At 38.4% G+C, this 23,015-nt stretch overlaps 1 protein-coding gene and 1 pseudogene across 1 annotated transcript; both read left to right on the top strand.

Annotated features, from left to right (window-relative positions):
- The first annotated feature begins 11,198 nt into the window (after window positions 1-11,198).
- Window positions 11,199-12,258, top strand: LOC132525269 (aminoacyl tRNA synthase complex-interacting multifunctional protein 1). The gene has a single exon (XM_060157805.1). It carries the CDS (start codon window positions 11,226-11,228, stop codon window positions 12,189-12,191), a length of 966 nt encoding a protein of 321 aa, XP_060013788.1. The 5' UTR covers window positions 11,199-11,225; the 3' UTR covers window positions 12,192-12,258.
- Window positions 12,259-21,411: 9,153 nt separating this feature from the next.
- On the top strand, window positions 21,412-22,350 carry LOC132525268 (olfactory receptor 5P4-like; annotated as a pseudogene).
- Window positions 22,351-23,015: the final 665 nt, after the last annotated feature.

The following is a 23,015-nucleotide window of genomic DNA, read 5'->3' as shown; positions in this document are numbered from 1 at the left end:
TTTATTATTGTACTGCTCCTTTTTTTCTTTTAATATTTTTTTGGCCACAACACATGGCTTGCAGGATCTTGGTTCCCAGGTTGGAGGTCAGGCACGAGCTCCTGTGGTGGGAGTGCTGAGTCCAAACCACTGGACTAACAGAGAACCTCAGACCTCAGGGAATATTAATCAGAGTGAAACCTCCTGGAGGTCCTCATCTTGGCACCAAGACCTGGCTCTACCCAACTGCCTGCAAACTCCAGTGCTGTACACCTCAGGCCAAGTAAACAGTAAGACAGGAATATAGCCTCACCCATCAAAAAAAAAATGAAACTACAAAACAATATGTTACAGATGAAGGAGCAAGGTAAAACCCTACAAGACCAAATAAATGAAGATGAAATAGACAACTTACCTGAAAAAGAATTCATAACGATAGTAAAGATAATCCAATATCATGGAAACAGAATGGAGAAAATACAAGAAACGTTTAACAAGGACCTAGAAGAACTAAAGAGCAAATAAACAATGATGAACAACACAGTAACTGAAATTTAAAATACTCTAGAAGGAATCAATAGCAGAATAACTGAGGCAGAAGAAAGGATAAGTGAGCTGGAAGATAAAATGGTGGAAATAACTGCCAGGGAGCAGAATAAAGAAAAAGGAATGAAAAGAATTGAGGACAGTCTCAGAGACCTGTGGAAACACTAAACACACCAACATTTGAATTATAGGGATCCCAGAAGAAGAACAGAAAAAGAAAGGGTCTGAGAAAATATTTGAAGAGATTATAGTCAAAAACTTCCCTAATATGGGAAAGGAAATAGTCAATCAAGTCCAGGAAGCACAAAGAGTCTCATACAGGATAAACCCAAAGAGAAACATGATGAAACACATATTAATCAAATTTTAAAAAATTAAATACAAAGAAAAAATATTAAAAGCAGCAAGGGAAAAGCAACAAACAACATACAAGGGAATCCCCATAAGGTTAACAGCTGATCTTTCAGCAGAAACCCTGCAAGACACAGGAAGCGGCAGGACATATTTAAAGAGATGAAAGGGAAAAACCTACAACTAAGATTACTCTACCTGGCAAGGATCTCATTCAGATTCAATGGAGAAATCAAAAGCTTTACAGACAAGCAAAAGCTAAGAGAATTCAGCGTCACCAAACCAGATCTACAAAAAATGCTAGAGGAACTTCTCCAAGTGGGAAACACAAGAGAAGAAAAGGACCTACAAAAACAAACCCAAAACAATTAAGAAAATGGTCATAGGAACATACATATCGATAATCACCTTGAATGTAAATGTATTAAATGCTCCAACCAAAAGACAGAGACTGGCTGAATGGATACAAAAACAAGACCTGTACATATGCTGTCTACATGAGACCCACTTCAGACTTAGGGACACATACAGACTGAAAGTGAGGGGATTGAAAAATATATTCCATGCAAATGGAAATCAAAAGAAAGCTGGAGTAGCAATACTCATATATCAGATAAAACAGACTTTAAAATAAAGACTGTTACAAGAGATAAGGACACTACATAATGCTCAAAGGATCAATCCAAGAAGAAAACATAGCAATTATAAATATTTATGCACCCAAAATAGGAGCATCTCAATACATAAGGCAAATACTGAGAGCTATAAAAGAGGAAATCGACAGTAACACAATAATAGTGGGGGACTTTAACACCTCACTTACACCAATAGACAGATCATCCAAACAGAAAATGAATAAGGAAACACAAGCTTTAAATGACACAATAGACCAGATAGATTTAATTGATACTTATAGGAAATTCCATCCCAAAACAGCAGATTACACTTTCTTCTCAAGTGCGCATGGAACATTCTCCAGGACAGATAACATCCTGGGTCACAAATCAAGCCTCAGTAAATTTAAGAAAATTGAAATCCTATCAAGCATCTTTTCTGACCACAACGCTATGAGATTAGAAATCAATTACAGGGGGAAAACACAAACACATGGAGGTTACACAATACATTACTAAATAACCAAGAGATCACTGAAGAAGTCAAAAAGGAAATAAAAAAATACATAGAGAAAAATGACAATGAAAACACAATGATCCAAAACCTATGGGTTGCAGCAACAGCAGTTCTAAGAGGGAAGTTTATAGCAATACAAGCCTACCTCAAGAAACAAGAAAAATCTCAAATAAACAATCTAACCTTACACCTAAAGGAACCAGAGAAAGAAGAACAAACAAAACTCAAAGTTAGCAGAAGGAAAGAAATCATAAAGATCAGAGCAGAAATAAATGAAATAGAAACAAAGAAAACAACAGCAAAGATCAATAAAACTAAAAGCTCGTTCTTTGAGAAGAAAAACAAAATTGATAAATCATTAGCCAAACTCATCAAGAAAAAGAGACACAGGACTCAAATCAATAAAATTAGAAATGAAAAAGTAGAAGTTACAACAGACACTGCAGAGATACAAAGCATCCTAAGAGACTACTACAAGCAACTCTACGCCAATAAAATGGACAACATGAAAGGAATGGACAAATTCTTAGAGAGGTATAACCTTCTAAGACTGAACCAGGAAGAAACAGAAAATATGAACAGACCAATCACAAGTAATGAAATTGAAACTGTGATTAAAAATCTTCCAACAAACAAAAGTCCAGGACCAGATGGCTTCACAGGTGAATTCTATCAAACATTTAGAGAAGAGCTAACACCCATCATTCTCAAACTCTTCCAAAAACTGCGGAAGAAGGAACACTCCCAAACTCATTCTATGAGGCCACCATCACCCTGATACCAAAACCAGATAGAGATACTACAAAAAAATAAAATTACAGACCAATATCACTCATGAATATAGATGCAAAAATCCTCAACAGAATACTAACAAACAGAATCCAACAATACATTAAAAGGATCATACACCATGATCAAGTAGGATTTATCCCAGGGATGCAATGATTCTTCAATATATGCAAAACAATCAATGTGATACACCATATTAACAAATTAAAGAATAAAAACCATATGATCATCTCAACAGATGCAGAAAAAGCTTCTGACAAAATTCAACATGCATTTATGATAAAAACTCTCCAGTAAGTGAGCATAGACGGAACCTAGTTCAACATAATAAAAGAAATATATGACAAACCCACAGCAAACATCACTCTCAATGGTGAAAAACTGAAAGCATTTCCTCTAAGATCAGGAACAAGACAAGGATGTCCACTCTTGCCACTATTATTCAACATAGTATTGGACATCCTAGCCATGGCAATCCGAGACAGAAAAGAAATAAAAGGAATACAAATAGGAAAACAAGTAAAACTGTCACTGTTTGACAATGACATTATACTATACATAGAAAATCCTAAAGATATCACCAGAAAACTACTAGAACTAATCAATGAATTTAGTAAGGTTGCAGGATACAAAATTAATGCACAGAAATCTCTTGCATTCTTATACACTACCAACAAAAGATCAAAAAGAGAAATGAAGGAAACAATCCCATTTACCATCACAACAAAAAGAATAAATACCCAGGAATAAACCTACCTAAGGAGGGAAAAGACCTGTACTCAGAAAACTATAAAATACTGGTGAAAGAAATCAAAGATAACATAAACAGATGGAGAGATATACCATGCTCCTGGATTGGAAGAATCAGTATTGTGAAAATGACTATACTACCCAAAGCAATCTACAGGCTCAATGCAATCCCTGTCAAATTACCCATGGCATTTTTCACAGAACTAGAACAAGAAATTTTGCAATTTGTATGGAAACACAAAAGACCCCGAATAGCCAAAGCACTCTTAAAAAAGAAAAACAGAGATGGAGGAATCAGGCTCCCTGACTTCAGACTATACTACAAAGCTACAGTAATCAAGACAGTATGGTACTGGCACAAAAATATAGATCAATGGAACAGGATAGAAAGCCCTAAGATAAACCCACGCACATATGGTCACCTTTGATAAAGGAGGCAAGAGTATACAATGGAGAAAATACAGCCTCTTCAATAACAGGATAGTGGTGTGGTGCTGGGAAAACTGAACAGCTACATGTAAAAGAATGAAATTAGAACACTCCCTAACACCATACACAAAAATAAACTCAAAATGGATTTAAGACCTAAATGTAAGGCCAGACACTATAAAACTCTTAGAGGAAGACATAGGCAGAACACTCTATGACATAAAACACAGCAAGATCCTTTTTGATCCACCTCCTAGAGTAAGGGAAATAGAAACAAAAATAAACAAATGGGACCTAATGTAACTTAAAAGCTTTTGCACAGCAAAGGAAACCATGAACAAGACAAAAAGACAACCCTCAGACTGGGAGAAAATATCTGCAAATGAAGCAACTGACGAAGGACTAATCTCCAAAATACACAAGCAGTTCATGCAGCTCAATATCAAAAAAACAAACAATCCAATCCAAAAATGGTAGGAAGACCTAAATAGACATTTCTCCAAAGAAGACATACAGATGGCCAAGAGGCACATGAAAAGATGCTCAACATCACTAATCATTAGAGAAATGCATATCAAATCCACAACGAGGTATCACCTCACACCAGTCAGAATGGCCATCATCAAAAAATCTACAAATAAATGCTGGAGAGAGTGTGGAGAAAGAGAACCCTCCTGCACTGTTGGTGGGAATGTAAATTGATACGGCCACTGTGGAGAACAGTATGGAGGTTCCTTAAAAAACTAAAAATAGAACTACCATATGACCCAGCAATCCCACTACTGAGCATATACCCTGAGAAAACCATAATTCAAAAAGATACATGCACCCCAATGTTCATTGCAGCACTATTTATAATAGCCAGGACATAAAAGCAACCTAAATGTCCATCAACAGATGAATGGATAAAGAAGATGTGGCACATATATGCAATGGAATATTACTCAACCATAAAAAGGAATGAAATTGAGTTATTTGTAGTGAGGTGGATGGACCTAGAATTTGTCATACAGAGTGAAGTAAGTCAGAAAGAGAAAGACAAATACTGTATGCTAACACATATATATGGAATTTTAAAAAACGGTACTGACAAACCTAGCGGCTGGGCACGAATAAAGATGCAGACGTAGAGAACAGACTTGAGGGCACAGCGGGGGAAGGGGAAGCTGGGATGAAGTGAGAGAGTAGCACTGACATATATACACTACCCAATGTAAAACAGATGGCTAGTGGGAAGCTGCTGCATAGCACAGGGAGATCAACTTTATGCTTTCTGACGACCTAGAGGGATGGGAGAGGGAGGGTGGGAGGAGGCTCATGAGGGAGGGGATATGGGGATATATATATATATATATACATACACACACATACATACATATAGCTGATTCACTTTGTTGTACAGGAGAAACTAACAGAATAGTGTAAAGCATTTATACTCCAATAAAGATGTGAAAAAAAAACTTTGAGACAAATGAAAAGGGAAATGCAACTTAGGATATGTAGCTGAAGCAGTACCAAAAAGGAAGTTTAGAGTGATAAATATGACATTAAAAAAGAAGAAAAATTTAAAATAAACAACCTGACTTTACATCCCATGGAACTAGAAAAAGAAGAAAAAACTAAACCCAAGCAGAAGGCAGGAAAAAATAAAAATCATAGCAGATGACTTTCAATACTCCCTGAAAGGAGTTCAGGGTGGAGAGGAGAAAGGAGGCACTCTGTGCTCTGGAAAGAACTGGGTGAACAGGTCTTCAGATAGTTAGATATTTTCAGGAGTCGATTTTATGAGCCCAATTCTTATATCTCCTCATAACTAGAAAAGCACTAAAATCCTTCATGATGACGTCTGCTCCTCATGACTAGCAGAAACCTTCTGCAAAAAAATGTGTGCTTCATTGCATGTACTCCCCCTTCACCAAATTCACATATATACTGACCTTTCTCCCCAGTCTCTTTGGAGCAGTTTCTCAGAGCTATCTGAAATGCTGTCTCCTGGGCCATAGTCCTCACTTTGTCCCAAATAAAACATAACTCATAACTCAAAAAAAATTAATTAATTAAATAAAGATCATAGCAGAAATAGAGAATAGAAAAATAATTTTAAAAATCTACAAAATTAAGAGTTGTATTTTAAAAAGTAAACAAAATAGAGAAATCTGTAGCTAGACTAGGGAAAAAAGAGGGCTCAATAAATAAAATCATAAATGAAAGAAGAAACTTCCCTGGTGGTGCAGTGGTTAAGAATCCACCTGCCGATGCAGGGGACACGGGTTTGATCCCTGGTCCAGGAAGATCCCACATGCAGCACAGCAACTAAGCCCGTGCACCACAACTACTGAGCCTGTGCTCTAGAGCCCACAAGCCACAACTACTGAAGCCCACACGCCTAGAGCCCGTGCTCCACAACAAGAGAAGCCACTGCAATGAGAACCCCACACACCACAACTAAGAGTAGCCCCGCTCGCCAAACTAGAGAAAGCCCATGCACAGCAACGAAGACCCAATGCAGCCAAAAATAAATAAATTTATTTAAAAAAAAGTGGACGCCTCAGAAATAAAAAGTATTATAAGGGATTACACAAACAATTATGTGTGAACAAATTGGATAACCTAGAAAAATACATAAATGCTAGAAACATACAACTTATCAAGACTGAATCAAGAATAAAATTAAAATAGAACTATCATATGATCTAGCAATCCCATTTCTGGATATATACCTGAAGGAAATGAAAACATCATCTCAAAGAGATACATGCACTCCCATGTTTATTACAGCATTATTCACAATATCCAAGACATGGAAATAACCTAAGTGTCCATCAACAGATGAATGGATAAAGAAAATATTATATATATATATATATATATATATATATATACACACACACACATATATATCATAATGTATACACACACAAACACAATGGAATATTATTCAGCCATTAAAAAAGCTATCCTGCCTTATGTGACAACATGGATGGACTTTGAGGGCATTAAGTTAAGTGAAATAAGTCAGATAGAGAAAGGCAAGTACTGTATGTTCTCACTTATATGTGGAATCTTAAAAATCCAAAATCATAGAAATAGAGGGTACAATAGAGGCTGTCAGGCTCTGCGGGTGGGGAAACAGTGAGATGTTTGTCAAAGGGTACAAACTTCCACCTATAAGATGAATAAGTTCTGGGGATCTAATGTGGAGCATAGTGACTTTTGTAAACAATACTGTATTATATACTTGAAAGTTGTCAAGAAGGCAGATCTTAAATGTTCTCATCACATACACACACAAAAAGATAATTATGTACGAGGAGGGAGGTGCTAATTAACCATATTGTGGTAATCATTTTGCAATATATATGTGCATCAAAACATCACATTGTATTCCTTAAAGTTAATTATGTTACAGGTCAATAATATCTCAATAAATTTGGGGGAAAAAAAAGAGAAAAAGAAAGCCTGAACAGACCAATGACATATAAAGAGATTAAATCAGTAATCAAAAACCTTCCAACAAAGAAAAGCCAAAGATAATTTGGCTTCATGGGTGAATTCTACCACACATTCAAAGAAGAATTATACTAATTCTTAAACTCTTCCAAAAATAGAAGCAGTGTGACCACCTTCAAACTCATTTTATAAGTTCAGCATCACCTCAATAGCAAAACCATACAAAGACTACAGGAGTCATCTTCATGATCATCCTAATGACCATATCTGGAAATCTCAGAGTAAGCTTGTCCTTAGCCAGGGCAATTAGGCAAGAAAAAAAAAAAAAGGTGTACAAATCAGGAAAAATTGTCCCTGTTTGCAGACAACATAATTTTATATAGAGAAAACTGGAAAGTCCGTCAAAAAATTGTTTGAACTAATAAACAAATTCAATAAAGTTGCAAGATACAAAATCAACACATAAAAATCATTTTCATTACTCTACAATAACAGTGAACTATCTGAAAAGGAAATGAGGAAACAATCTCATTTGCTATAATACCAAAAAGAAGAAAATACCTAGGAATAAACTTAACTAAGGAAATGAAAGACGTGTATACTGAAAACTGCAAAATATTGGTAAAAGAAATTAAACAAGACTCAAACATTAAAACATCCTGTGTTCTTGGGTTGGAAGACTTAATATTGCTAAAATATCCATTCTACCCAAAGCAGATTCAATACATCCGTATCAAAGTCCCAACAGAATTTTTTACAGAAATAGAAAAAACAATTCTAAAATTCATATGGAACCACAAAGAACCCCAAATAGCCAAAATAATCTTGAGAAAAAAGGACAAAGCTGTAGTCCTCACACTTCCTGATTCCAAAATATATTATAAAGTTACAGTAATTAAAACAGTATGGTACTGGCATAAAGACACAACACAGACCAATGAATAGAATAGTGAACCAAAAATAAACGCATGCATATACAGTCAACTAATTTTTGACAAAGGCTTCAAGAATACCCAGTGGGCAAAGGATAGTCTCTTCAATAAATAGTACTGGGAATACTGGATATCCCTAGAGAATAAAATTGACAATTATCTTACACTATACAAAAAAATCAACTCAAAATGGATTAAAGACTTAAACGTAAGACCTAAAACTGTAAGAGTAAAACTCCTGGAAGAAAACATAGGGAAAAGGATTCATGTCATTGGTTTTGGCAATGATTTCTTTGATACCAAACCAAAAGCACAGGCAACAAAAACAAAAATAGACTCGTGAGACTGCATCGAACTAAAAAGCTTCTGCACAGCATGGAAATAATCAACAGAGTGAAAAGGCAACTATAGACTAGGAGAAAATATTTGCAAACTATATATCTGATAAGGGGTTAATTTCCAAAATATATAAGGAACTCATAAAACTCTACAGCATAAAAACTAATAACTTGATTAAAAAATGAGCTAAAGACTTAAATAGACTTTTTCCCAAAGAATACACAGAAATGGCCAACAGGGATATGAAAAGGTGCTCAACATCACTAATCAGCAAGTAAATGCAAATCAAAACCACAATGAGATATCACCTCACATGTGTCTGGATGGCTATTACCAAAAAAAAAAAAAAAAAGACAAGTGTGGGCCAGGATGTAGAGAAAGAGGAAGCTCTTGTACAGTTTTGCTGGGAAGGCAAAATGGTGCAGTTGTTATGGAAAACTGTAGGGAGGTCCCTCAAATAATTAAAAATAGAACTGCCATATAATTCACTAATCCCAGCTCTAGATATTTACCTAAAAGAACTGAAATTAGTATCTCAAAGAGATATTAGAACTCCCTTGTTCACTGCAGCATTATTGATACTAGCCAAGATATGAAAGCAATGTAAATGTCCATCAACAAAGAAATGGATAAACATATTTTGGTAAACACATACAATGGAATATTATAGTCTTAAAAAAAGAAAGAAATTCTGTAATATGTGACAATACAGATGAACCTGGAGAACACTATGCTAAGTGAAATAAGCTGGTCACAGAAGGACAGTACTGCATGATTCTACTTTATAAGATACCTAAAAAAGTCAAGTTCATAGAATCAAGAGTGGAATGATGGTTGCCAGGGGCTGAGGTTGGAGTGAAATGAGGAGTAGCTAATCAATACATATAAAGTTTGAGTTAAGCAAGATGAGTAAGTTCTAGAGATCTGCTGTAGAACATTGTACCTATAGTTAACAATACTGTACTATATACTTAAAAACCTACTAAGAGGATAAGTCTCATGCTAAGTTTTTTTTTTTTTTAAAGCAAAGGCTTTTTTTCTTCCTTTAAACATTTTATTTTTGTGCTGCGCTGTGTGTTAGTTGCAGCACGTGGGCTCTAGTTGAGGCATGTGAGCTCAGTAGTTGTGGCTCACGGGCTTAGTTGCCCCATGGCATGTGAGATCTTAGTTCCCTGACCAGGGATCAAACCTGCATCCCCTGCATTGGAAGGCAGATTCTTTACCACTGGACCACCAGCGAAGTCCCTCAGGCTAAGTATTCTTACCACAACAGAATAAACATGAAAAAGATCATTAATTTATTCACTCACCCATTCATTCATTTAGTACTGCTATGTACCAGGCACTCTGCAATGTTCTAAGAATAAACTGTTGAACAAGGCAGACATGACCCCCTCCCTCATGGGAGTTGTAGGATAGTAGATAAAAAAGACAAATGCAATTATTTGCTCCAGTACCTATATAATTAAAAGTGCGTAAGTGCAAAACATATTTCAGGATTCTTTGAAATTGTTTGCCAGGAGAATATGACTTAGTCTACGGTGTCAGGGGAGGTTTCAACAGTGAAATTTAAACCTGAGAGCATAAAGGTGACTAGAAGTTACTCTTCCATTAGAAGGGGTTGTTGAGTGATGAATACAATTATAAAATGGTTTGTAGTTGGGTAAAGATAGAGATGTGGGAGTATCTATTTATCTTTAGGTCATAACACAATGTCTGATACATAGAAAGACTTTTTAAAAATTGTTTAACACTAATTTAACAAACATCTATTTACTGCCATCTATATTCCCAATATCGCACCATTTAAAAAGGGATACAGAATAATTTGTCATGGACACTACATCTTCACTCCCGGGAAGGAGCAAGATCTTCAACTATAATGGGTAATAATTAAATGGTGTGAACAAAATGTTAGGAGGAGGGCAGGGGTGAAGGGAATTTAATTCTCCCAGATGTCATCTGGAATGTTCGTTGTATCACTCATCAGCCACAGGTGGGTCTCCTTAAAGCCTAAAGGAGCTGTGTCTTTCCACGTGAGATGGAACCTCGCAGCATGTCCATTTCCTAACTTGTTGGAGTTGAGGTCTTTGAGCTGTCAGAGTCTCCTTATGTGGATTATCAGGCTTAACTTTGTTCTGAAGGTTATTAATCTATAGGCTCCTTCAAGCCCAGAATCAAAGGAGCCTGACCTTCAACCTAGAGAGTGTTCTGCTATGTGGCCACGGTCTAAGAACACAGCCAGAATCAACTGTGGCCATGTATCTTGGACAACCTGCTAGTGAACGTGGCAGCTGTGTATGGCAGGGTGATAAGAAAAATGCTAGTGTGAGCTTCATGGTTTTATTAGAACGCATACATGTTGGTAGGTCACTGGGGAGAGGGAAGGCCATGTATGTGAGAAATGTCTACAGCCAACAAGCCCGGTGTGTATCTCAAGTGTCCTAGTACAATTCTATAATACATATGGAAAATTTATACAATTTAAAAAAATGGGAGACGGCCGAGGTTCCGCCTGTTCACCGATACATGATTTTCTGCTGTTTCTTGACAAAAATGGCAACCAGTGATGCCGTTCTCAAGAGACTGGAACAGAAGGGTGCCGAGGCAGATCAAATTATTGAATATCTTAAGCAGCAAGTTGCTCTTCTTAAGGAGAAAGCAATTTTGCAGGCAACTTTGAGAGAAGAGAAGAAACTTCGAGTTGAAAATGCTAAATTGAAGAAAGAAATTGAAGAATTGAAACAAGAGCTAATTAAGGCAGAAATTCAAAATGGAGTAAAACAGATACCATTCCCATCTGGTATTCCACTGCAAGCTGATTCTGCGGTTTCTGAAAATGTGATACAGTCTATACCAATAACAGCCATATCTTCTGGTGCCAAAGAGCAGATAAAAGGAGGAGGAGGAGAAGAAGAAAAGATGAAAGAGAAAATTGAAAAGAAAGGAGAGAAAAAGGAGAAAAAACAACAACCAGCAGGAGGAAGTGCTGACTCTAAGCCTATTGATGTATCCCGTCTGGATCTTCGAATTGGTTGTATCATCACTGCCAGAAAACACCCTGATGCAGATTCTTTGTATGTAGAAGAGGTAGATGTTGGAGAAACAGCCTTAAGAACAGTTGTCAGTGGCCTGGTGAATCATGTTCCTCTTGAACAGATGCAAAATCGGATGGTGATTTTACTTTGTAACCTGAAACCTGCAAAGATGAGGGGAGTAGTATCTCAGGCAATGGTGATGTGTGCTAGTTCACCAGACAAAGTTGAAATCTTGGCACCTCCTAATGGGTCTGTTCCTGGAGACAGAATTACCTTTGATGCTCTCCCTGGAGAGCCTGACAAGGAGCTGAATCCTAAGAAGAAGATTTGGGAGCAGATCCAGCCTGATCTTTACACTAATGATGAGTGTGTGGCTACATACAAAGGAGCTCGCTTTGAGGTGAAAGGGAAGGGAGTCTGTAGGGCTCAAACTATGGCCAACAGTGGAATAAAATAAAATAAAACACTTCAGTTACTGAAATACATTAGAGAAAACTTAACAATAAAAAGAAATATATTTGTCACTTGTACCTAAAAAAAAAAAAAAAAAATGTATGTCACTTAAATGTTGATAATAATACTGCAATTCCATTAGATGCCTATTTGTAAACTAAATTGTACTAGCGAACCCAAATCTAAACACACATGATACGAAAACCTGGACCACTGACTACAGCCACATTTCAGAAATGCCACAAATTTTCACAACCATATTAGTCATGTTGATCTAATAATCAACTTCAAGGATAGTAAAATGTTACGTTTTACAATTTAATTAAACCAAAATTTTTACTTTTTTCCATTTAACTAAAAAAACTAATGGAACCTGAGGGTATTTAGAAAATATTTTACTTATACACTTTTACATAATCATGTTTACATGCTATTTCTCTGCCCCAGTAGATGTACACATGTAATTTCTCTATCCCAAGTGATTCTCAATGAAGTTTTCCAAAACAAGTAATTAATTTGTAATTACAAGTGAAATAGGTGATTTGGGCCTTATCCTAAATGACAACCTCACTTAAATATGCCTTTGCTGTACAGCAACAATTCCTTGGAGACTATCACTAGTGTTGCAGTGGATGTATCACTAGTGCATACTTGTTCATTTTTAAGGATACAGACATATTTGATTCTCTTCTATGTACCAGAAATTACAAGTTGGTTATTTCAAGCAAACTATTAGTAATTGAGCATTTATTTGTTGTGTTAACAGTGCTTGGAGTTATCACCCACATCATGTAATTTAACCCAAGAATCACATGAGGTATGTATTATCTCCTTTTTACAGGTAAGGAAAAAGAAGAGCAAACATTTCTTGTAACTTGCCTATGATTTCATAGACAGCAAGAAGCAGAGCTAGAAACTGATCCTAGGTCTGCATGGCTCCAAAGTCCATGGTATTCTGCATGTCACTTTGCCTTCCACGCTGGTACTCATATCCAACTTTGAAACATTTGTGTGTTTCATACATCTATTTTCTTTAAAGATATAAAATTCGGCGGGAAGATGGCGGAAGAGTAAGACGCGCAGATCACCTTCCTCTCCACAGATACACCAGAAGTACATCTACGCGTGGAACAACTCTTACGGAGCACCTACTGAACGCTGGCAGAAGACCTCAGACCTCCCAAAAGGCAAGGAACCCCCCACGTACCTGGTTAGGGCAAAAGAAAAAACTAAACAGAGACAAAAGGATAGGGACGGGTCCTGCACCAGCGGGAGAGAGCTGTGAAGGAGGAAAAGTGTCCACACACTAGGAAGCCCCTTCGCGGGTGGAGACTTCGGGAGGCGGAGTGGGGGAGCTTGGGAGCCGCGGAGGAGAACACAGCAACAGGGGTGCGGAGGGCAAAGCGGACAGATTCCAGCACAGAGGATCGGGGCCGACCGGCACTCACCAGCCGAGAGGCTTGTCTGCTCGCCCGCCGGGGCGGGCGGGACTGGGAGCTGAGGCTCCGGCTTTTGTCGGAGCGCCGGGAGAGGACTGAGGTTGGCGGCGTGAACACAGCCTGCAGGGCGTTGGTGCGCCGCGGCTGGCCGGGAGAGAGTCCGGGGAGGGGTCTGGACCTGCCGAAGAGGCAAGAGACTTTTACGTCCCTCTTTGTTTCCTGGTGCACGAGGAGAGGGGATTAAGAGCGCTGCTTGAGAGGGCTCCAGGGACGGGCGCGAGCCGCGGCTAAGATTGCGGAGCCCAGAGACGGACATGGGACGCTGAGGCCGCTGCTGCCGCCGTCAGGAGGCCTGTGTGCGAGCACAGGTCACTAGCCACACGCCCTTCCGGGGAGCCTGTGCAGCCCGCCACTGCCAGGGTCCCGGGATCCAGGGACGGCTCCCCCAGGAGAGTGCACGGCGCCCTCAGGCTGGCGGCCTCTGCCGCTGCAGGCCCGCCCCGCACTCCGTGACCCTCCCTACCCCCCCCCCCCCCCCCCCCGGCCTGGGTGAGCCAGAGCCTCCGAATCAGCGGCTCCTTTAACCCCGTCCTGTCTGAGCAAAGAACAGACGCCCTCCGGCGACCTACACGCACAGGCGGGGCCAAATCCAAAGCTGAGCCCCTGGGAACTGTCAGAACAAAGAAGAGAAAGGGAAATCTCTCCCAGCAGCCTCAGAAGCAGCGGATTAAAGCTCCACAATCAACTTGATATACCCTGCATCTGTGGAATACCTGAATAGACAACGAATCATCCCAAATTAAGGAGCCCTGTGGATGAAAGGCTCTTGGTGCTGCAGCCAGGAGTCAGTGCTGTGCCTCTGAGGTGGGAGAGCCAACTTCAGGACACTGGTCCACAAGAGGCCTCCCAGCTGCACATACTATCAAACAGCAAAAATCTCCGAGAGATCTCCATCTCAACGCCAGCACCCAGCTTCACTCAACGACCAGCAAGCTACAGTGCTAGACATCCTATGCCAAGCAACTAGCAAGACAGGAACACAACCCCACCCATTAGCAGAGAGGCTGCCCAAAATCATAGTAAGTCTACAGACACCCCAAAACACACCACCAGACGTGGACCTGCCCACCAGAAAGACAAGATCCAGCCTCATCCACCAGAACACAGGCACTAGTACCCTCCACCAGGAAGCCTACACAACCCACTGAACCAACCTTAGCCACTGGGGACAGACACAAAAAACAACAGGAACTACGAACCTTCAGCCTGCAAAAAGGAGACCCCAAACACAGTAAGATAAGCAAAATGAAAAGACAGAAAAACACACAGCAGATGAAGGAGCAAGATAAAAACCCACCAGACCTAACAAATGAAGAGGAAATAGGCAGTCTACCTGAAAAAGAATTCAGAATAATGATAGTAAGGTTGATCTGAAATCTTGGAGATAGAATGGACAATAGAATGGACAAATTGCAAGAATCAGTTAACAAGGACCTAGAAGAACTAAAGATGAAACAAGCAACGATGAACAACACAATAAATGAAATTAAAAATACTCTAGATGGGATCAATAGCAGAATAACTGAGGCAGAAGAACGGATAAGTGACCTGGAAGATAAAATAGTGGAAATAACTACTGCAGAGCAGAAAAAAGAATGAAAAGAACTGAGGACAGTCTCAGAGACCTCTGGGACAACGTTAAACGCACCAACATTCGAATTATAGGGGTTCCAGAGAAGAAGAGAAAAAGAAAGGGACTGAGAAAATATTTGAAGAGATTATAGTTGAAAACTTCCCTAATATGGGAAAAGAAATAGTTAATCAAGTCCAGGAAGCACAGAGAGTCCCATACAGGATAAATCCAAGGAGAAATACGCCAAGACACATATTAATCAAACTGTCAAAAATTAAATACAAAGAAAACATATTAAAAGCAGCAAGGGAAAAACAACAAATAACACACAAGGGAATCCCCATAAGGTTAACAGCTGATCTTTCAGCAGAAACTCTGCAAGCCAGAAGGGAGTGGCAGGACATATTGAAAGTGTTGAAGGAGAAAAACCTGCAACCAAGATTACTTTACCCAGCAAGGATCTCATTCAGATTTGATGGAGAAATTAAAACCTTTACAGACAAGCAAAAGCTGAGAGAGTTCAGCACCACCAAACCAGCTCTACAACAACTGCTAAAGGAACTTCTCTAGGCAAGAAACACAAAAGAAGAAAAGGACCTACAATAATGAACCCAAAACAATTAAGAAAATGGGAATAGGAACACACATATCGATAATTACCTTAAATGTAAATGGACTAAATGCTCCCACCAAAAGACACAGATTGGCTGAATGGATACAAAAACAAGACCCATATATTTGCTGTCTACAAGAGACCCACTTCAGACCTAGAGACACATACAGACTGAAAGTAAGGGGATGGAAAAAGGTATTTCATGCAAATGGAAACCAAAAGAAAGCTGGAGTAGCAATTCTCATATCAGACAAAATAGACTTTAAAACAAAGACTATTAGAAGAGACAAAGAAGGACACTACATAATGATCAAGGGATCGATCCAAGAGGAAGATATAACAATTGTAAATATTTATGCACCCAACTTAGGTGCACCTCAATACATAAGGCAAATACTGACAACCATAAAAGGGGAAATCGACAGTAACACATTCATAGTAGGGGACTTGAACACCCCACTTTCACCAATGGACAGATCATCCAAAATGAAAATAAATAAGGAAACACAAGCTTTAAATGATACATTAAACGAGATGGAGTTAATTGATATTTATAGGACATTCCATCCAAAAACAACAGAATACACATTTTTCTCAAGTGCTCATGGAACATTCTCCAGGATAGATCATATCTTGGGTCACAAATCAAGCCTTGGTAAATTTAAGAAAATTGAAATTGTATCAAGTATCTTTTCTGACCACAACACCATGAGACTAGATATCAATTACAGGAAAAGATCTGTAAAAAATACAAACACATGGAGGCTAAACAATACACTACTTAATAATGAAGTGGCCACTGAAGAAATCAAAGAGGAAATCAAAAAATACCTAGAAACAAACGACAATGGAGACACAACGACCCAAAACCTGTGGGATGCAGCAAAAGCAGTTCTAAGGGGGAAGTTTATAGCAATACAAGCCCACCTTAAGAAGCAGGAAACATCTCGAATAAACAACCTAACCTTGCACCTCAAGCAATTAGAGAAAGAAGAACAAAAAAACCCCAAAGCTAGCAGAAGGAAAGAAATCATAAAAATCAGATCAGAAATAAATGAAAAAGAAATGAAGGAAACAATAGCAAAGATCAATAAAACTAAAAGCTGGTTCTTTGAGAAGATAAACAAAATAGATAAACCACTAGCCAGACTCATCAAGAAAAAAAGGGAGAAGACTCAAATCAATAGAATTAGAAATGAAAAAGAAGAGGTAACAACTGACACTGCAGAAATAAAAGAGATCATGAGAGATTACTACAAGCAACTCTATGCCAATAAAATGGACAATCTGGAAGAAATGGACAAATTCTTGGAAATGCACAACCTGCCAAGACTGAATCAGGAAGAAATAGAAAATATGAACAGACCAATCACAAGCACTGAAATTGAAACTGTGATTAAAAATCTTCCAACAAAGAAAAGCCCAGGACCAGATGGCTTCACAGGCGAATTCTATCAAACATTTAGAGAAGAGCTAACACCTATCCTTCTCAAACTCTTCCAAAATATAGCAGAGGGAGGAACACTCCCAAACTCCTTCTACGAGGCCACCATCACCTTGATACCAAAACCAGACAAGGATGTCACAAAGAAAGAAAACTACAGGCCAATATCACTGATGAACATAGATGCAAAAATCCTCAACAAAATACTAGCAAACAGAATCCAACAGCACATTAAAAGGATCATACACCATGATCAATTGGGGTTTATTCCAGGAATGCAAGGATTCTTCAATATACGCAAATCTATCAATGTGATAAACCATATTAACAAACTGAAGGAGAAAAACCATATGATCATCTCAATAGATGCAGAGAAAGCTTTTGACAAAATTCAACACCCATTTATGATAAAAACCCTGCAGAAAGTAGGCATAGAGGGAACTTTCCTCAACATAATAAAGGCCATATATGACAAGCCCACAGCAAACATCATCCTCAATGGTGAAAAACTGAAAGCATTTCCACTAAGATCAGGAACAAGACAAGGTTGCCCACTCTCACCACTCTTATTCAACATAGTTTTGGAAGTTTTAGCCACAGCAATCAGAGAAGAAAAGGAAATAAAAGGAATCCAAATCGGAAAAGAAGAAGTAAAGCTGTCACTGTTTGCAGATGACATGATCCTATACATAGAGAACCCTAAAGATGCTACCAGAAAACTACTAGAGCTAATCAATGAATTTGGTAAAGTGGCAGGATACAAAATTAATGCACAGAAATCTCTGGCATTCCTATATACTAATGATGAAAAATCTGAAAGTGAAATCAAGAAAACACTCCCATTTACCATTGCAACAAAAAGAATAAAATATCTAGGAATAAACCTACCTAAGGAGACAAAAGATCTGTATGCAGAAAATTATAAGACACTGATGAAAGAAATTAAAGACGATACAAATAGATGGAGAGATATACCATGTTCTTGGATTGGAAGAATCAACATTGTGAAAATGACTCTACTACCGAAAGCAATCTATAGATTCAATGCAATCCCTATCAAACTACCACTGGCATTTTTCACAGAACTAGAACAAAAAATTTTGCAATTTGTATGGAAACACAAAAGACCCCGAATAGCCAAAGCAATTTTGAGAACGAAAGAAGGAACTGGAGGAATCAGGCTCCCAGACTTCAGACTATACTACAAAGCTACAGTTATCAAGACGGTATGGTACTGGCACAAAAACAGAAAGATAGATCAATGGAACAGGATAGAAAGCCCAGAGATAAACCCACGCACATATGGTCACCTTATCTTTGACAAAGGAGGCAGAAATGTACAGTGGAGAAAGGACAGCCTATTCAATAAGTGGTGCTGGGAAAACTGGACAGCTACATGTAAAGATATGAAATTAGATCACTCCCTAACACCATACACAAAAATAAGCTCAAAATGGATTAAAGACCTAAATGTAAGGCCAGAAACTATCAAACTCTTAGAGGAAAACATAGGCAGAACACTCTATGACATAAATCACAGCAAGGTCCTTTTTGACCCACCTCCTAGAGAAATGGAAATAAAAACAAGAGTAAACAAATGGGACCTAATGAAACTTAAAAGCTTTTGCGCAGCAAAGGAAACCATAAAGAAGACCAAAAGACAACCCTCAGAATGGGAGAAAATATTTGCAAATGAAGCAACTGACAAAGGATTGATCTCCAAAATTTATAAGCAGCTCATGCAGCTTAATAACAAAAAAACAAACAACCCAATCCAAAAATGGGCAGAAGACCTAAACAGACATTTCTCCAAAGAAGATATACAGAGTGCCAACAAACACATGAAAGAATGCTCAACATCACTAATCATGAGAGAAATGCAAATCAAAACTACAATGAGATATCATCTCACACCAGTCAGAATGGCCATCATCAAAAAATCTAGAAACAATAAATGCTGGAGAGGGTGTGGAGAAAAGGGAACCCTCTTACACTGTTGGTGGGAATGTAAATTGATACAGCCACTGTGGAGAACAGTATGGAGGTTCCTTAAAAAGCTACAAATAGAACTACCATATGACCCAGCAATCCCACTACTGGGCATATACCCTGAGAAAACCATAATTCAAAAAGAGTCATGTACCAAAATGTTCATTGCAGCTCTATTTACAATAGCCCGGAGATGGAAACAACCTAAGTGTCCATCATCGGATGAATGGATAAAGAAGATGTGGCACATATATACAATGGAATATTACTCAGCCATAAAAAGAGACGAAATTGAGCTATTTGTAATGAGGTGGATAGACCTAGAGTCTGTCATACAGAGTGAAGTAAGTCAGAAAGAGAGAGACAAATACCGTATGCTAACACATATATATGGAATTAAAAAAAAAATGTCATGAAAAACCTAGGGGTGAAACAGGAATAAAGACACAGACTTACTAGAGAATGGACTTGAGGTTATGGGAAGGGGGAAGGGTAAACGGTGACAAAGCAATAAAGAGGCATGGACATATATACACTACCAAACGTAAGGTAAATAGCTAGTGGGAAGCAGCCGCATAGCACAGGGAGATCAGCTCGGTGCTTTGTGACCGCCTGGAGGGGTGGGATAGGGAGGGTGGGAGGGAGGGAGACGCAAGCGGGAAGAGATATGGGAATATATGTATGTATATAACTGATTCATTTTGTTGTGAAGCTGAAGCTAACATACCATTGTAAAGCAATTATACTCCAATAAAGATGTTAAAAAAAAAAAAGATATAAAATTCGTTTCAGGTTTGGGTCTTTGTCTAGTTAAAAAAGCCAGAACTTGATAATTCATATACATAATCCTAGTACCATTCATACTATAACATACCATTGTCATGATTCACATGTAACACTGAGTAGAATGTGCATGGTCGCTGACAGTATGTATGTTTTCTTAATTCTTAAGATAGAGTTTCTTGAAAAAACAAATTATTCATAAGAATATGTTGATCTTTAAATTGGAGGAGTCATGGGAATGACTGATGGTAATTAACACATTCTCACCTGCCCCTGATCATGTGATCTATTTTGAAGTAAGGGAGCATTATTCTGAAATACTAATCTTTCTTTCAGTCTAATTTCCTAGCTTTCCTTTCTGGCTACCTCTATTCCTACCTCCATAACTACCCCTTCCTCCCATCCTCATCATACGCCCCTACTTCTTATTTCTATATAGTTGCTTAATAGAACTGAAGAAACCAAAACTTAACTAACCCAAGTCCCAAAATATTTCCGTTCACTTTGCATTTAATCCTCGCCCATAAAAATATGCAGACTCTTCTTATTGTTTCATACAATCCCATAAGTATGAAAAGGTATGGTATAGAAGGTAAGTCCTGGAAGATTCTGCAAAATATCCACGACGTTTATCTCATCAAAACAGTAAAAATTCGATTTGCCTTCCATCTTGAACATGGACACCTTCTTGCCCTCGCTATCAAATATTATAACTAAGGATGTGATATTTTTTATTCCAGGAAAAAGATCAAGTAAGAAAGAGATGTCAGAGTCAACATCATATTTTTTGGCCCAATCAGTTGCATAAATGGAGATAGCATTTACTAAGGCAGAGATTACTGAATAGAGGCACATTTGGGATGGGGCTGGAAAATCAAGAGCTGGTCTTTCTTTGAAAATGTAGGTTATTTACAGTTCATGTTATTACAGTCGATACTGCTGTAAACATTCTTTTACATATCGCCCATGCACATGAGGAAGATTTATACAGCTTCTTCTGTGTTATCTGGGTTGGATCTTCTAATTGTCAAACAGAGGAATCATAATCTTTGCTTTGGCTTAAATAAAGTAAAAATAAATAAAGAGTATATAGATAGGAGTAAAATAGCTGAGTCCTAAGGTAATCAAGTCTTGTTTCAATATTTTCATGGAAATTGAAAAGAAAATTTATATGCACAAAGTATTCTATAAGTGAGGCAATTTACCATTTAACTTATTTATAAGGTTATATTTAGGTTATGTTTAGGTATACAAATGCGGGGTCATTTCAGTCAATTTAGTCTCCTCTGGTTCTGATTTCACTAGGCACTGTTAAATGAATAGATGGAGACTGCAAACCATACAACAGTGACAGAGTTCATTATTTTGGGATTAACAGATAATCGCAAACTATGTGTCATCTTTTTTGAGATTTTTCTAGGACTTTATACAGTTACCGTAGTGGGAAATATTAGCATAATCATCTTAATCCGAAGTAGCCCACAGCTTCCCATGCCTATGTACCTTTTCCTCAGCCATTTGGCCTTTGTAGACATTGGGTACTCCACATCAGTCACACCAATCATGCTGATGAGTTTCTGAAGAGAGAGAACTGCCATCCCAGTCACTGGCTGTATAGCTCAGCTTGGCTCTGATGTCACCTTTGGGACTACAGAGTGCTTCCTGCTGGCCACCATTGCCTACAATCACTATGGGTCCATTTGCTCTCGCCTGCTCTACTCCACCCACATGTCCCCAGTGGTCTGCTTCTTCCTGTTGGAGGCCTCCTACTTGGGTGGATGCATAAATGCTTCTTCATTTACAGGCTGTTTGATGAATCTCTCCTTCTGAGGACCAAATAAAACGAACCATTTTTTCTGTGACCTCTTCCCACTCTTGAAGCTTTCTTGTGGCCATGTTTCTATTGCTGAAATATCTCCTTGCCATCTCTTCTGCATCAGTCCTCATAAGCACACTATTAACCATAATCGTGTCCTACAGCTACATCCTCCACTCAATCCTGAAGATGCACTCTACTGAGGGGAGGAAGAAGGCCTTCTCTACCTGCATTTCCCACCACACTGCAGTCACTTTGTTTCACGGGACAGTTTTGTTTGTTTACGTAATGCCCAAATCGAGCTATTCAGCTGATCAGGTCAAAGTGGCATCTGTAATCTACATAGTGGTGGTTCCCATGCTGAACCCCCTCATCTGCAGTCTGAGGAACAAGGAGGTGAAAGAGGCTATGAGAAACTAATGGCTAGAGCATATTGGTTTTCCTGAATTAAATCAGATATAAATCTATAAATAACAAACCATTAATTTGGGGAACATTTTTGATGGATATTTTAATGATATTTATCATTAACTTTATCACTTTTATAGTGATAAGCTCCCGTAAATATAAAAATCCAATGTTTACTTCTATTTATAAAGTTAAGTGTATCATTAACATGGATGTCTGCTTGGTTCAAATTAAATATAGAATTTTCAAGTTAAGAATACCTTTGGAGGGCTTCCCTCGTGGTGCAGTGGTTGAGAGTCCGCCTGCCGATGCAGGGGACACGGGTTCGTGCCCCGGTCTGGGAAGATCCCACATGCCACGGAGCAGCTGGGCCCGTGAGCCATGGCCGCTGAGCCTGCGCGTCCAGAGCCTGTGCTCCACAACGGGAGAGGCCACAACAGTGAGAGGCCCACGTACCGGAAAAAAAAAAAAAAGAATACCTTTGGAAAACAATTTCTACTTAAAATTCCATTTACCAATGATAGAGTCCTATTTAAATGGAGAGAGATCTCAACCAAAGATCAAATTTACTTGAATACCATCTTATAAAATAACATTCAGGAAAGAAACTTCTCCCCAACAATGTATAATAGGTGACGATATTGACAAGTCAGCAGTTAAGGGTACTTCCTTTAAAGGTACTGCCCTCCCTTGGTCAATGGAT

This window comes from Lagenorhynchus albirostris, chromosome 9 (assembly GCF_949774975.1).
Source record: "Lagenorhynchus albirostris chromosome 9, mLagAlb1.1, whole genome shotgun sequence".
NCBI classification, from domain to species: domain Eukaryota; kingdom Metazoa; phylum Chordata; class Mammalia; order Artiodactyla; family Delphinidae; genus Lagenorhynchus; species Lagenorhynchus albirostris.
This window is presented reverse-complemented; position numbering and strand designations above follow the sequence as displayed.

Coding starts and splice junctions, on each gene's coding strand:
- LOC132525269 (XM_060157805.1), top strand. CDS start 11,226: ATGATTTTCTGCTGTTTCTTGACAAAAATGGCAACCAGTGATGCCGTT.